The 14,424-nt window shown below is 44.0% G+C and overlaps 1 protein-coding gene across 1 annotated transcript in view; it reads right to left on the reverse strand.

Moving 5' to 3' along the window:
• The window catches only part of MSH6 (mutS homolog 6), a 33,229-nt gene that overhangs the window by 6,644 nt on the left and 12,161 nt on the right, over positions 1–14,424 (reverse strand). Inside the window, exons 4-7 of the mRNA XM_007064899.4 lie at positions 9,641–12,176; positions 3,721–3,992; positions 3,051–3,168; positions 691–780 (exon numbers count right to left, since the gene is read on the reverse strand). Of these exons, the coding sequence (XP_007064961.2) occupies positions 691–780; positions 3,051–3,168; positions 3,721–3,992; positions 9,641–12,176 (3,016 nt within the window). The remainder of the gene's footprint in view (positions 1–690; positions 781–3,050; positions 3,169–3,720; positions 3,993–9,640; positions 12,177–14,424) is intronic.

Consider the following 14,424-nt stretch of genomic DNA (forward strand, 5'->3'; position numbering starts at 1 on the left):
TTTCCTTCCCAGCACCTGAAGTTCTCTGAATTTGTTAGTCTGCTATTTTGAAGTCCTTAGTCTGCTGCTCACTCCTTTCTTTCCTTAGAATCATAAACATAAATTATTTCATGATCACTTTCATCGAAATTGCCTTCCATCCTCAGATTTGCAACCAATTCTTCCCTTGTTGGTCTGAATCAAGTCTAAAATGGCTGTCACCCCAGTTATTTCCTCCACTTTCTGGAACAAAATGTCCCCAATACATTCCAAGAACTTTTTGGAAATTGTGTGCTGCTGTATTAATTTTGCAACAGATGTCTGTGTAGGTAAAGTCCCCCTATACCAACTCTTGTGTTTTGGATATTTGTTCTAGAAATGCCTCTTCCTCCTAGTCTTGATTTGATTGTCTATAATAGACCCCTACCATGATATCATTCATATTTGTTTAACCCCTAGTCAGACTTTCAACTGGTCTGCTCTCACCTCCTTCTGGACCTCAAAAAAAGTGATATGTATTCTTGATAAATAATGCACCACCACCTCTCTTTTTTCCCCCATCTGGAACAAGCTATACCCCTCTATACCAATATTCCAGTCATGAGATTTATCCACAAAGTCTGATGTCAACTAAGTCATAATTTAGCTTATATACTAATACTTCCCGTTTTTCCTATTTATTCCCCATACTTATTAAAAGAGCCTGAATACCTAGTTCATCCACAAGCACAAGGGAATGCTCCGTTGCATGCCGGAGTATGCTGGAAGTCTCACTCAGCTCAACAAAAAAGGTGCTCTCTCCTAAAAAGGACAAAAACAAAGCTTCATTCAAAGTGTATAAAAGTTTTGCAAAGGCAGGCATGTACAGCATACAGTTCAACAATACAACATTTATTAGACTAAACTGAAACTTCCAGCCAGCTGTGACCAGAGCTAGGAAAAAGCTGAGCTTTAAAAAAAAAGACATTCAGACTATCAGGTAGGAGAACAAGTATAACTGAGTGAAAACTGGTAATACTAAAAAACAACCCTGTTTGTACACTAGTCCTAATGTAAAAAAGCAAGCAAGAAAAAACATGAAGTCCTTTCTCTGGTAGAAGAATAACTGGTGAACTAGTGAAATGGTGACAAGAACCAATGAAAGTAGAGCAACTGATGGGGAAGGGAATATTAGATTGCTGAATGTTGTTACAAACACTCATTTAACTCCATTTACTAACTTTTTGGGAAAAGAAAGCCTTTGTTACAGATTTCAATTTAAGATAAAATTCAAACATCCCAGAGATTCTCCAACAAAGTAAGAGAAAACTAGGCTTGACATTTCTGCTATTTCTACCAACACAATACAAGCAGAAGTACCATATTTCAGATCTTTACATATCACAAAATGCAAGACCCTTTACTCAATGGGACTCACCTGAGGAGAATTCTGAACTGACAAAACACAAAGTTCCATACATGCAAGACAGCAGACTATGCAGCAGTTATTTTTAAATGGTCAAATTAAACCAGATATGAACTTAACTTTCCGCAGCTAGGGGAAAATCCCATAGATGTATTTAATTTAACCAGTAACTCTTCGACAAGGAGGAAGTTTTTTTTGGAGACAGAGCAGAATTATACTGAGGAATATTGAACACCTGCTGCTTATTTCAAGTAACTCTTCAGGCTTGCTATCAATTCTCCTTTCACTGACTGCCATGAAGCTGTTCTCTCTCCTCCCACTGAAATGTTTAAATGATGCTGATGTTGACAGTCACATTTCCAAAACCAGCTCTCATGCAGTATTCAGTATTGCTTCTCAGATGACTACTGTATGCATTAATTCCATGTGTGTGGCCGATTAAGGAGGGACCAGTGTTAAATGCCATGGATTTCTCTAGACCACATCTTTATATAGATGAAAGGACATTTTTGCAAGAACTTTTCATTAACAAAAATAAAAATGGAACACTGAGCTAAAAATGCAGCCCAAGATATTTGTGTGTGTGCGCACGCGCACACACACAATATAGCAAGCCCCCAACCCCCAGCAGGATGGAGCGGAGCCCCCTGCCTCAACCAAGCTTCACGATCATCATTGATGAGTCTAGTATTAAATTTTTTTAAATTATTTAAAACTTATACTGTATATGTATATAATGTCGTCTGGTGAAAAAAAATTCCTCTGCACCCTAAGCCCCCCTATTTACATTAATTCTTATGGGGAAACTGAATTTACTTAACATATGTTCTTGAAAAATGCAACTTTAAGTGAAACTAACTAGGTCATTAAGCATACTGTATATGCTTATGAATCCGTAAGTCCTCATGTCTCCACCTCACTGACACTTATACCTCTGCCCTACAGTTAGCTACCATGCCACCTCTTAAATTGCTGCTGGGCAATCAATCTCTGCCACGCTGGCTTCCTTCTCTTTCCCTAAATAGATGGCCAAGATAAAATATTCCAAGAAATCTATGAGATCTACTGTTCTCCATTCTCTGAGTGAGCTGGACTCAGGGTTCTTGATGCATTTTGACATCAAGAACCTGGACAGCAGCCTTGACACAAGCCACACTGTTTTGGATATTTGTGAGGCAGATGATGTTCCTATAACAGAGCCTTACACCACAAAAGTCTAAGTAGTAGCTGACTTTCTCTTTTCCAAAGTACTTGGAAAAGGGTATTCTAAGGAGACCTGCCATCAGCTGTTTAACTTCCTGAGAGCTACCTCAAAATTTGTCTCCCAATGTGGACTCCAATTTCAAGGGTAATCGAGCTTGATCTCCTATCAGACATAATGGACAAGCATGTGGAATACCCAGACACAACTAAGGTCCTGTTTCTGCCCTGAAAGTCACACCTCAGGGTTTACTCTCCACCAGAGGACAGGTAAGTGAAGAACTGCAACTGGCTAGCCCCTTTAATACAGGATGGCATATACAGCTTCACGCCTCAGACTTGATCCACTAGCAAAGGATTAGAATTGTACCAAATCTCTAAAGAACCACCAAGTGAATGATTTGAATCTACTCAAGTACTTTTACCACCTACTCAGTTCTATATTTGTACAATTTTAGGAACTCACCTGACATAATTCTGTCCGAGGCACCTAGTCTTGTAAATACTCTGTCAATAGGAGTAAGCCTGCAAGCTTCAGCAGGTACATAGCATCCCAACTGAGCCATTATTGCCAAAAGGCCAGCCTGCAAAACAAAAAGAAAAAACTGTCCAACTTTTCTCCTCCCAAGTGTCAGACCTCAAGCTAAGTAGGACTGAACCTAGCTAATAATTTGACAGGTATCTTTGAAGAAACAAGAGACTGCAGGAATTGGTGTTGGCAATTCAGTACTCCCTCCCCACATAACTTCAAAGTTAGTATTGAATCAATATCCCATTATGCCAACAAAGGCAGTGTGTTATGAGAAGCACCCTCTATCCAATGAAATGAAGTCCTGAGCCCAACTGCATTTATTAAAGAACCTCTGCCACTTTTCCTGAGAACAAGAGTATTAGTCTTGTTTCTTTGGCTAAATTCTTATGGTAGGTTACATCCTTCTTATGTAAATAAATACTTGCTGCATTTTCAACCAGAGTATTTTTCACTTTACAGCCCAAACTGCGGACGTGTTGCTGGGTGCTGTAAAGCTGTGACTACATTCCAACCTTGAGATTTCAAAAGTGCATTTAATAATTCTTTGATGTTCTTTAGTGCCCTGGAACAAAAGATGTTTTAAGTAACCATATTTCATAGTCACCTGTCTCATTAGTGTAGATTTGCCACCCATGTTTGGGCCAGTTACTAAAACACAGTAGGCTTCACTATTGCTGTCTTCATCTTCATTCTTGGAACCTATCACAATATCATTAGGAATAAAATCATCGCCAAAAAACGTTTTTGTAATGCATGGATGGCGTGAACCTTTAAGCTCCAAGAAGGGTGGAGTGTTCTGTTCTGGCAGTAGAATTACAGGTCGGCAGAATGGTCCATCACCCTCTTGACTATAGTTAGCGAGGCACATCAAGACATCTACAAAAGTTAGAAAAATTCCAATTAATTGTAATTATCCCTCATTTCCTGTATTTCTCATTGTACACATACCAGTTGGGTGGAGTTTCTTTCAAAAAAACAAAAACAGTTTCTTGTAACTGTTGTTCTTTGAGATGTGTTGCTCAGATCAATTCCAATTAGGTGTGTGTGTGCACAGTCATCAGAAAGTTTTTCCCCTATTAGCGCCCGTCGGGTCGGCTGTGGAGCCCCCTCGAGTGGCGCCTCCATGGCGGTGAATATATGACCCTGCTGATCTGGCACCTCCTCAGTTCCTTCTTGCCGGCTATTCTGACAGAGGGGAAGGTGGGTGGGTTTGGAATGGATATGAGCAACACAACTCGAAGAACAACAATTACAAGAAGGTAACTTTTTTCTTTGACTGCTTGCTCATACTGATTCCAATTAGGTGACTCCCAAGCCTTACCGAGGCGGTGGAGGTATGGAATCACTGACTGGAGCACCACTGTGCCAAATGCTGTATCGTCTCTGGCGTGCCAGGTTATGGCATAATGATAGGCAAAACTGTGAACCGAGGACCACGTCACCACCCTGCAGATTTCTTGTATTGGGACCTGGGCCAGGAATGCCGCCGAGGAGGCCTATGCCCTTGTGCAATGCGCCATTAGTGCCGGAGCTGGAACTTTGGCTAGCTCGTAACACGTCCAGATGCAGGATGTGATCCACGAGACCAGGAGTCCTTTTATCTGGTCTGCTACTGCCACAAACAGCTGGTTTGACTTACAAAACAGCTTAGTGCATTCAATGTAAAAGGACAGCGCTCAGCGAACATCCAGTGAGTGAACCCTCCGTTCTCGGCTACTCACTTGAGGTTTAGGATAAAAAGACAGGTAGAAAGATGTCCTGGTTAGAGTGGAATTGGGATACAATCTTTGGAAGGAAGGCTGGATGAGGCCTAAGTTGCACCTTGTCCCTAAAGAAAACCATGTAGGGAGGGTCAGAGGTGAAGGTTTTTAGCTCCAATACCCTCCTCGCTGAGGTAATGGCAATGAGGAAGGCCACCTTCCATGTCAAGTAGAGGAGCGAGCAAGTTGCCAGCGGTTCAAACAGGGGCCCTGTTAGTCTAAAAAGGACCAGGTTAAGGGCTCACGCCAGGATCGGTTGTCTAACCTGTGGGTACAGCCTTTCCAGATCCTTAAGGGAATGGCCAACCATGAGGGTGGCAAAGACGGAATGCACAACTGCTCCCGGGTGAAAGGCCAAGATAGCTGCGAAGTGCACCTTGATGGATGATGCCGCCAGACCCTGCTGTAGGTATTCCAGGATAAGCAATAAGGGTGCCTGCATCAGGAGTGTGCGGATCTGAGTGCACCAGATTGTGAACCGTTTCCACTTGGCCACATAGGCAGCCCTGGTGTAGGGTTTCCTGCCACCAAACAGGACCTTCCTAACCTGCTTGGAGCACTTGAGTTCCAGGGGGTTTAGCCACGAAGCTTCTAAGCCATGGAAATCGGGGTAATGAAGGCAACCGTGGTCCTGGGTAATCAGGTCCAGGACCAGGGGCAATGTGATCAGGGTCTCCACCAACAGCTCCAGTAGCGTGGTACCAGTGTTGGCAAGGTCACACCGGTGCCACCAGTGTGACTACCACCTTGTCTCTGCAGCTCTTGAGCAGGACCTTGTGGACAAGTGGGAACACGTACAGCAGATGTTCCATCCAGGGGAGGAAAAATGCATCTGCAAGAGAGCCTGGACTGTGATTCTGGAAGGAGCAGAATCGCAGGCATTTCCTCTTGCCTCGTGTGGCAAAGTCGTTGATGTGGGAAACTCCCCAACTCTGGAAAACACTGCATCACGTCCGGACGGTTGGACCGCTCGTGGTTGTGGAAGGATCCGCCAGCTCATTCTGGGAACCTGGGAGGCAGGACATTTCTAGGTGCATGGAGTAGGCTATGCAGACCTCCTATAGCTTGAGGGCTTCCCGACACAAGGGAGAGGAATGGGCTCCACCCTGCTTATTTATGTAAAACATTGCAGTTGTGTTGTCAGTCATGACTCTCATGCACTTCCCTTGCAGATGAGCTTGGAAGGTTTGGCATGTTCGTCACACCACCCTCAACTATTTGATATTGATATGGAGTGAGAGCTAGTCTTGAGACCAGAGTCTGAAGGCCCCCAGGTGTGCGCCCCACCCCAGCACCGACACATCCATTACCAGAGACAAAGAGGGCTGAGATCTGTGGAAGGGAATTCCCTCGCACACCTCCTGCGGCTTCAGCCATCAGGGACTCGAGGACCTGCACCGGAAGGGTGACCACTGAGTCCAGGCTGTCACGCCCCGGACGGTAGGTAGATGCTAGCCAAGCTTGGAGAGGTCTGAGCCACAGCCTGGCCTGGTCTAACCATTTGGAGTCCTTGGACTTGGGGGTAGGGCCCTGCCGCCTTGTCCAGGTAGGAGGATGACTATGCAATTGGAGGTATGGGGTCCTCTCGGCCCTCCAGGTTCCTGGGAACATCCTGCATTGCCTCATGTTCCACAGTGACCGCCCCAGGGTCAGCGTCAGTGGTGGGAGCAGGATTCGGGGATGGTTTTGAGGTCTGTACCACCCTCACCTCAGAACCCCTACGGGTGGGATGACTTGCTGATGCTTCGGGTACCCATGGCTCCGACACCACCAAGTGGGAGCCCTTGGAATGCGTGTCCTAGGCCTAGTGATAGGCCCAGGGGGTCCATAATGGCCCCACACCCACATGCTGCTGTCAATGGTCCAATCTATGTTGGCTGTGCCTAGAGTAGTGGGACTCCACCTCCAAGTCAGATGACAAGGATCTGGAATGCAAAGGCCAGGGCGTTGCCAATTAGAGCGGCTCTGGGGAGTGGTGCCACGATGTCGAATGGTGCCATGATGGGGTGTGGTGCCGTCTGGTTGGTGCTGGGGAGCGGTGCCACAGACATGTAGTCAGAGACCGTCGAGGCAATCTCCACATCAGCATCGTGGGCTTGCCTCTAAACAGTGCCGGGCACTGCAGAACCGGAGGCTTATCCGGACCAGCCGGGGACCATGGTGATTAAGTCCCTCGTGGCCTCAAAGGTGGTGGATGGCAACTCTATGTCCTCCACCTGAAACTCTTGGCCAGTGCTTGTGGACTCTCCGGGACTCAATGGCCCCCCTTGTGGGGCCAAAGTCGACTGTGCCATCTCCTGGGTCACCAGCACCGGGTGCTCCTCTCCAGGACGCACACCAGTGGCGCTTTCCAAGGTTGCCATCCTCAGCACAGGTGAATGCCCCCGCCTGACTTTTGGTGCCGTTTCTGTGGCACCAGGGAGTGGGAGCAGTGCTGCATCACCTCTGCCAGCTGCATTGTTGGGGAGCGCCAGTGCTGAGGGTCTCTATGCCTAGAGTCCTTCCTTGGCACCACTTCACGTACGGAGGCCAGAGAAGCTCAGCACCAGATCCTGCCCACCCGAGACTGGCTGGGGACAAAGAGCCACCTCCATCAGGAGCTGTTTTAGGCGAAAGTTCCACATCTTTTTCGTCCTGAGATAAAACCCCTTGCAGATATAGCAGCAGTCCATTTGGTGCACCTCCCCTACACACTTGAGACAAGAGTCATGCGGGGTCGCCCGTTGCCATGGGTTTATGGCAGGATCTGCAGGGTTTGAATCCTTGGGACTGAGGCATGCCCCAAACCCCCAGGGGAAACAGGAAAGGAGCACCCCCACTCCTACCCTACTAACCAACTATAAACTATTACAACTCAGAAACTATGCTAGAACTGCAAGAGCAAGCCCCCACAGTTCCAATGATTGTCACTGGCGGTAATAAGGAACTGCCGGGTCAGCAAGGTCATATATTCACCGCTATGGTGGCAACACTGCTGGGGGCACTACAGCTGACCCGATGGGTGCTGCTAGGGGAAAAAACTTTCCAACGACTGGGCACGTGGCACGCACACACCCCTAATTGGAATGGATATAAGCAATCACTCGAAGAAGAACAGATGATCCTTCCTTCTCCTGAGGAGATTACCATTGCAAACCTTTAATACATTAGTAGCACTCACGCTTACTGAAGTGGAGACTATATGTAAAGATTTTATATTTCCCACTCTGATTTTATTGGTGTTTGGTCAGAAGTAATTTCCTCTTCTGGACATAACTTTAAATATAAGCCTTCAACATCTCCCTTGTGCTTTGGTTATAAGGCAAAAACTCAAGTATACAGCCAATATATATTTGTATTTAGTGCATCCTGCACTAGCTTTCCCCTGGATTCCGAAAGAAAACTAGGAAGAAAAATGGCTTCCACAACAATGAATTACTTCATGGCAAAAAGGGACTCACCACAAGATTCAGTTATAGTGCTTGAAATGTATTAGAATAAAGTTTTAAAATATTAAAAGTCTGTGTCCATCTCTGATAGAACAATCAAATCAATGTTATTTCAGTCTAATGCATCTCACAGCTGGAGTTGACATGGCTCTAACTTCAATGCATGGTCACAACAACTGTGTACTTCTTAAACGTAAACCTGTCCTAAGCTTTCCATTGCCCCACATGAGAGAATCCTACTTTTTAGCAAGGGCCAGCTGTGCAGGGACCACATCCCAAGAAGAATTATTGGTCCCCAGTATCTGTATGCATCAAGCCACCTATTTTAGGTGTCCTAAAAATGGATTTTGGTGACTAAGCACCCAAATTTTAAACATTTAGACCCAACTGCCTTGCAGCTTTATCTGCCTCAGCATCTTCTGGGAAGAGACCAACTGTTTCATGTTCAGGATGTGGCTGGCTGGACCCTTCTTCCAAACCACCCAGTCCCAGAAGATATTACAGGCCTGCCTGCCCTCCCATTCCCACAGCAATGGGACCAGAAACACTATGCTTTATTTCTCTCCAGAGCAGAGATATCCCAGAGTGCTCCATGCTAACAGAGCACTCTCAACATGCACAGTAGTACTTCTAGTTCTGCAGATGTGGAAGGTGAACAAAGAAGATAATTTCTGGAAGAAGAGTTAACAGCAGATTTGAGGAAGCTATCTTACTGGCCTATCTTCCAACCACCAACACTCCTCTTCAAGAGAGAAGGTAGGTGGTTGTTTAAGTGATTCAGGAGTAAAAGGTAGTTGGCTTCCTACTATAAAACAGCTAAGGGGGAAGGAAAAGGATTGTTCGGCCTTTCCTGGCTCGAGTTTTACTTCCACCATAAAATCTGAAGCCATTAAAAGGTCTATGTACTTTCATTAGGACTTTTTTTGCACAGTAGTGTTTGTATGTTTTATCACTCCTTGAGAACAAGCAGCTGATCTGCACTTAAGATTCCTAAATGTGCTGACTGACCATTTATACTGAACTTGTGGGAGGACATAACAGGCAATGCAAACCTCCGAGTGCAATATGCAAAGAAGGAACTTGTAAAACAGCAGGGCCCGGTGATTCATTGCTGCTGCTGTTTAATTGAATTTGAGAAAAAGTCAGGTGGCTACTTCTCATTTTCATGCCAAGGTCAAATGCACTGGTCTAACACTGCACTCAGGATTTTAAGAGCAGGTTAGCAGCTGCCTCTCAGCAGTGTTTTAGCTTGTCCACACCAGATTTCTGGGTTTTCAGTACTATCAGATAATAGCATATTTTTATTAGCTTGATAAGCAATTTTAAAAAATCTTACCTAATACAGCAAAGCATTCCACTGCTGTTTGCCAGTCTTTGCTATTTTTATCAAAATTGTGGAACAGTCTCCTCATACAGTCTTTCAGCGCTGCATCTCTCCGTTCTTCAGCATTGACCATCTCCGCCAGCATCTTCTCTATCTCCTTGGTCCAGTAACGTTTATAACCCTTTCTGGTGGACTTCAATTCATATTCCTCAGGCAAATTGTGAGAGATTGCATTTTCTGGAATTTCCATTTGGTAGCGGTTTTTGCCTGCTCCCCAATACAGCATGGCTTTGAATCCAAGCCGTTTGCGTTGTTTATCCAAATACTCCCGAAGATTCTCTTCAATGTCTGTAATATCCTTTAGTGCTTTATCATAATCAGGGTCAAAACCAGCCTTCGGAGTAATCACTCCAGTCTTTCGAGCCTCATTATGGTCAAAAGCAGTATCCCATCTTTTAAGTTCTGTACTCAGGTCTGGAAAACAGCCCTCTGGATTTTTCGACTTCAGAGTGACTAACTGCTTAAGTATTTTAGATTTGAAATCAGCAGCAATTTCTTCCATGATCCCTATGGTCTCAAGCATTACTTTAAATCCTTCCAACGTAGACAAGAAGTCAGTGATTTTTTTTTTACTGTATCTGGTTTCTTCATAAAAGATAGCCCTGTTGTCTGGATGAGTCTCACTTTTAAGTGGTGATCCAATACTGTGAATTTTGCTCAGGAGCCTTTCAAGATCTGGAAGTTTCTTCAGAAGTTCACTAACTTCAAACATTTTATCAGGAACTGCCAGAAGATCTTCAACTGCATCCAAACGATCATTGATGGAGTGGGGATTACAGAGGGGTGCACATATCCACTGTTTCAGGAGTCGCTTTCCAAAAGGGGTACAACAAATGTCAATCCTTTCCAGTAATGTGCCTTCTGTGGTGCCAGTAGTTCCATTCTGCAGGATTTCCAAGTTTGTTAGTGTCACCCCATCCAGCACCATCCGCTGATTAGTTTTAGCAAAGAAACTGCTTGATCCTTTAGCTTTTACAACATCAATGTCCACAGGAACATACTCCTCAAAGTTTGCCAGAGATAAGAGCTCCTGGTCAATAAGACATTTCTTGAGGTAGAAGACACATCCACCGAGAGCTGACAAAGCTAACTCACAGTTTTCACCAGGAGTAAGACCCAGAGAGTCAATTTCTGATGTCATGGATTTGATCACAGGAGGCAGAATAAACCTATCATCAACATTTTGCTTATCCTCAAAGTAGCCTTCTTCAATTAGAGTTTTCAGTGTTTTAGATGCATTCCAGAACTGGGAGCCAGAGATCAAGCCTTCTTGCATGGAAGAAGAGAGTGAGCCTTTTAATATCTTGTGTGTGTCTGCAGACAGATTTCCCTTCTCAAACAGGATCTGCACCGGAGTGTAGTGTGCCACCAAAGTTCTAAACCTGGAGCAGTGGCGGTCATCTGGAAACTGGCCCACATAAAATTTTCCCACCGATGTGTCAACAAAACAGACACCATATGCACGGTGGTGGCCAGAAGTGTCTTCAACTTTTTCTTTTACACTGAGAAGGTATTTATTAAGTTTTTCAGAAGGGTCTCCATCCAGAACACTGTAGGTCTGTGTCCCTTTGGTAATTATCCTGCATATTTCTCTGCGTACAACCCTATCAAACTTTGTTGGGTGGGCCAGGGATCTGCAGCGTGCTTCCATCATCTCAGGAGTCTCTGTCTGCTCAACCCGGACTACTTTGTACCCCTTCTGTACTAGAACATCAGAGAATCTGCCAAATGCAATTTCTGGAAAACCTGAATGGGCCCAAATACCTTTCATAAATATCAGTCCCAGCTCATTTACACCAGTGACTGCATCCATATGATACAACTCATAGAACTTCCCAACTTTGTAGAAGATTACAGCATCAAAGTTCTGAGACTTTAGCTGCCACCACTTCCGCATTCCTGGGGTACACTTGTTAAGGTAGTCCTCTGGCACATGAAGGGTACATGGGTCGTAATGAGGATCACTTTGTCGTCTTCTACATCCATCTCTCTTTTTCCCTTCCTGAAGCCATTCAAGTTTATCATGTTCCCATATAGTAGAACTGCTAACATTTGGCTGAGACTCAAAGTTTTCAGGCGCTGCAAAAGAGGTCAGCCTTGACTTGGTTTCTAATAAAACAGTTATTGCTCTTTTGGGTGTTTCAGGAAGGTCATTTTCCAAGCTATTCCTTTTAGCAGGTTTGCGGTCAGTTTCTCTCTTTCGTTTAGAAGGGACTTTCACAGGACTATCTGCATCCATCTTCGTGTCTGTCTCAGAGCTGGCAGATTCACCTTCGCCCATTCCGCTGCTTGCTTCATCACTGCTTGCTTCATCTTTAGCATCTGGTTTAAACTCTTCATCTGAACCTTCATTGTTACTGTCAGAGTCCACCACTCTTCGTTTTTTGGCTTTCCCACCACTTCTCCACCTGCTTGCCAGCAGTTTTTTTTTTTTCTCCTCCTCCTCACTATCATAATCTTCACTGTTGCCCGAAGCACTTTCACTAACCTGTTGAAAAGCAAAAGGCAAATTGCTTAATCACCTACAAGGATAAAACAGAAGAGGGCAATTATCGAGTGATCCATTCTGTCGTCCAGTCCCAGCATTTGGCTTAGGGACACCTACTGCATAGGGCTCCATCCCTGACCATCTTGGCTAACAGCCATTGATGGACCTATCCACCATGAATTTGCTTATGCTTTTGACCTTCACAACATCCCCTGGCAAGGAGTTCAACAGATTGAGCGTGCGTTGTATGAAGTACTTCCTTTTGTTTTAAACCTGCTGCCTGTTAATTTCATTAGGTGACTCTTGTTTCTTGTGTTATGTGAAAGGGTAAACAACACCTCTCTAGTCACTTTCTTCATCCACACCATTCATGATTTTATAGACCTATCTTATCCCCCCTTTGTCATCTCATTTCCAAACTGAACAGTCCCAGTCTTTTTAATTTTTCCTCATATGGAAGCTGTACCATACCATTAATCATTTTTGTTGCCCTTCTCTATTTTTTCCAATTCTAATATATCTTTTTTGAGATTGGGCAACCAGCACCACACGCACTACTCAAGGTGTGGGTGTATCATGGATTTATATAGCGGCATTATATTTACTGTCTGTTTTATTATCTAGCCTTTTCCTAATGGTTCTGTTAGTCAAAAAAGACTGCTACTGCACACTGAGTAGATGTTTTCAGAGAACTATCCATGACTCCAAGATCTTTATTGAATGGTAACAGCTAATTTAGACCCCCAGCATTTTGTTTGTATAGTTGGGATTATGTTGTCCAACGTGCATTGCTTTGCATTTATCAACACTGAATTTTGTCTGCCATTTTGTTCACTCCGTTTTGTGGGAGCCCTTTGTAACTCTGAGCAGTCAGCTTTGGACTTAACTATCTTAAGTAATTTTGTATAGTATGCAAATTTTGCCACCTCCCTGTTTACTCCTTTTTCCAGATCATTTATGAATATGGTGAACAGCACTGGTCCCAGTACAGATCTTTGGGGGACCTCCGCTATTTACCTCTCTCCATTCTGTAAACTGACCATTTATTCCTACCTTTGTTTCCGGTCTTCTAACCAGTTACTGAACCACAAGAGGACCTTCCCTCATATCCCATGCTGCTTACTTTGCTTAAGAGCCTTTGGTATGGGACCTTCTCAAAGGCTTTCTGAAAATCCAAACACCCTATATCAACTGGATCACGTTTGTCCATATGCTTGCTGACACCCTCAAAGAATACTGACAGACAGGTGAGGCATGATTTCCCTTTACAAAAGCAGTGTTGACTCTTCCCCCACATATCAGGTTTATCTGTATCTCTGATAATTCTGTTCTTTACTATACTTCCAACCAATTTGCTTAGTATTGAACTTAGGCTTATTGGCTTGTAATTGCCAGAATCGCCTCTGGAGCCATTTTTTAAAATGGGTGTTATACTAGCTATCATCCAGTCATGTGGTACAGAGAGTCTGATTTAAGTGCTAGGTTACATACCACAGTTAGTAGTTCTGCAATTTCATATCCGAGTTCCTTCAGAACTCTTGGGTGAATACCGTCTGATCCTGGTGACTTATTACTGTTTACTTTATCAGACATGTTCCAAACCACCTCTAGTGACAATCTGGGACAGTTCCTCATATTTGTCACCTAAAAGAAGCCTTGGGTGTGGGGGATCTCCCCTTCATCCTCTGTAGTGAACACCGATGCAAAGAATTAATTTAACTTCTTTGCAACGACCTTGTTTTCTGTGAGTGCTCCTTTCATACCTTGATCATCCAGTGGCTGCACTGACTGTTTGGCAAGCTTCCTGCTTCTGATGTACTTGAAAACTAACACCAAAATTTTTTTCAAGTCTTTTGCTAGTTGCTCTTCAAATTCTTTTTGGCCTGCCTAATTAAACTTTTACACTTGATTTGCCAGAGTTTGTGTATCTTTCTATTCTCCTCAGTAGAAGCTGATGTCCAGTTTTTAAAGGATGCCTTTTTGCCTCTAACCCCTTTTTCACTCTGTCCTTTAGCCATGGCGGCATTTTTTGGTCCTCATTTGACAAACTAATTTTCCATTTTGACCATCTTTTTGGTATTAATAGGAGAAGATGGAATTCAATAATTTCTTTAAATGAACCTTTTTATAGTGTTAAGAGATGCCAAACTAAACTGATGCAATCTGATTTTCTATGGAGTGTACTGGACTCTTGCACTTTTGCATCAGCAACAAATTAATGAAGTTCCATGCTTCAATCCCAGATTAT

The sequence above is a fragment of the Chelonia mydas genome, chromosome 3 (assembly GCF_015237465.2).
Source record: "Chelonia mydas isolate rCheMyd1 chromosome 3, rCheMyd1.pri.v2, whole genome shotgun sequence".
Classification (NCBI taxonomy): Eukaryota; Metazoa; Chordata; order Testudines; family Cheloniidae; genus Chelonia; species Chelonia mydas.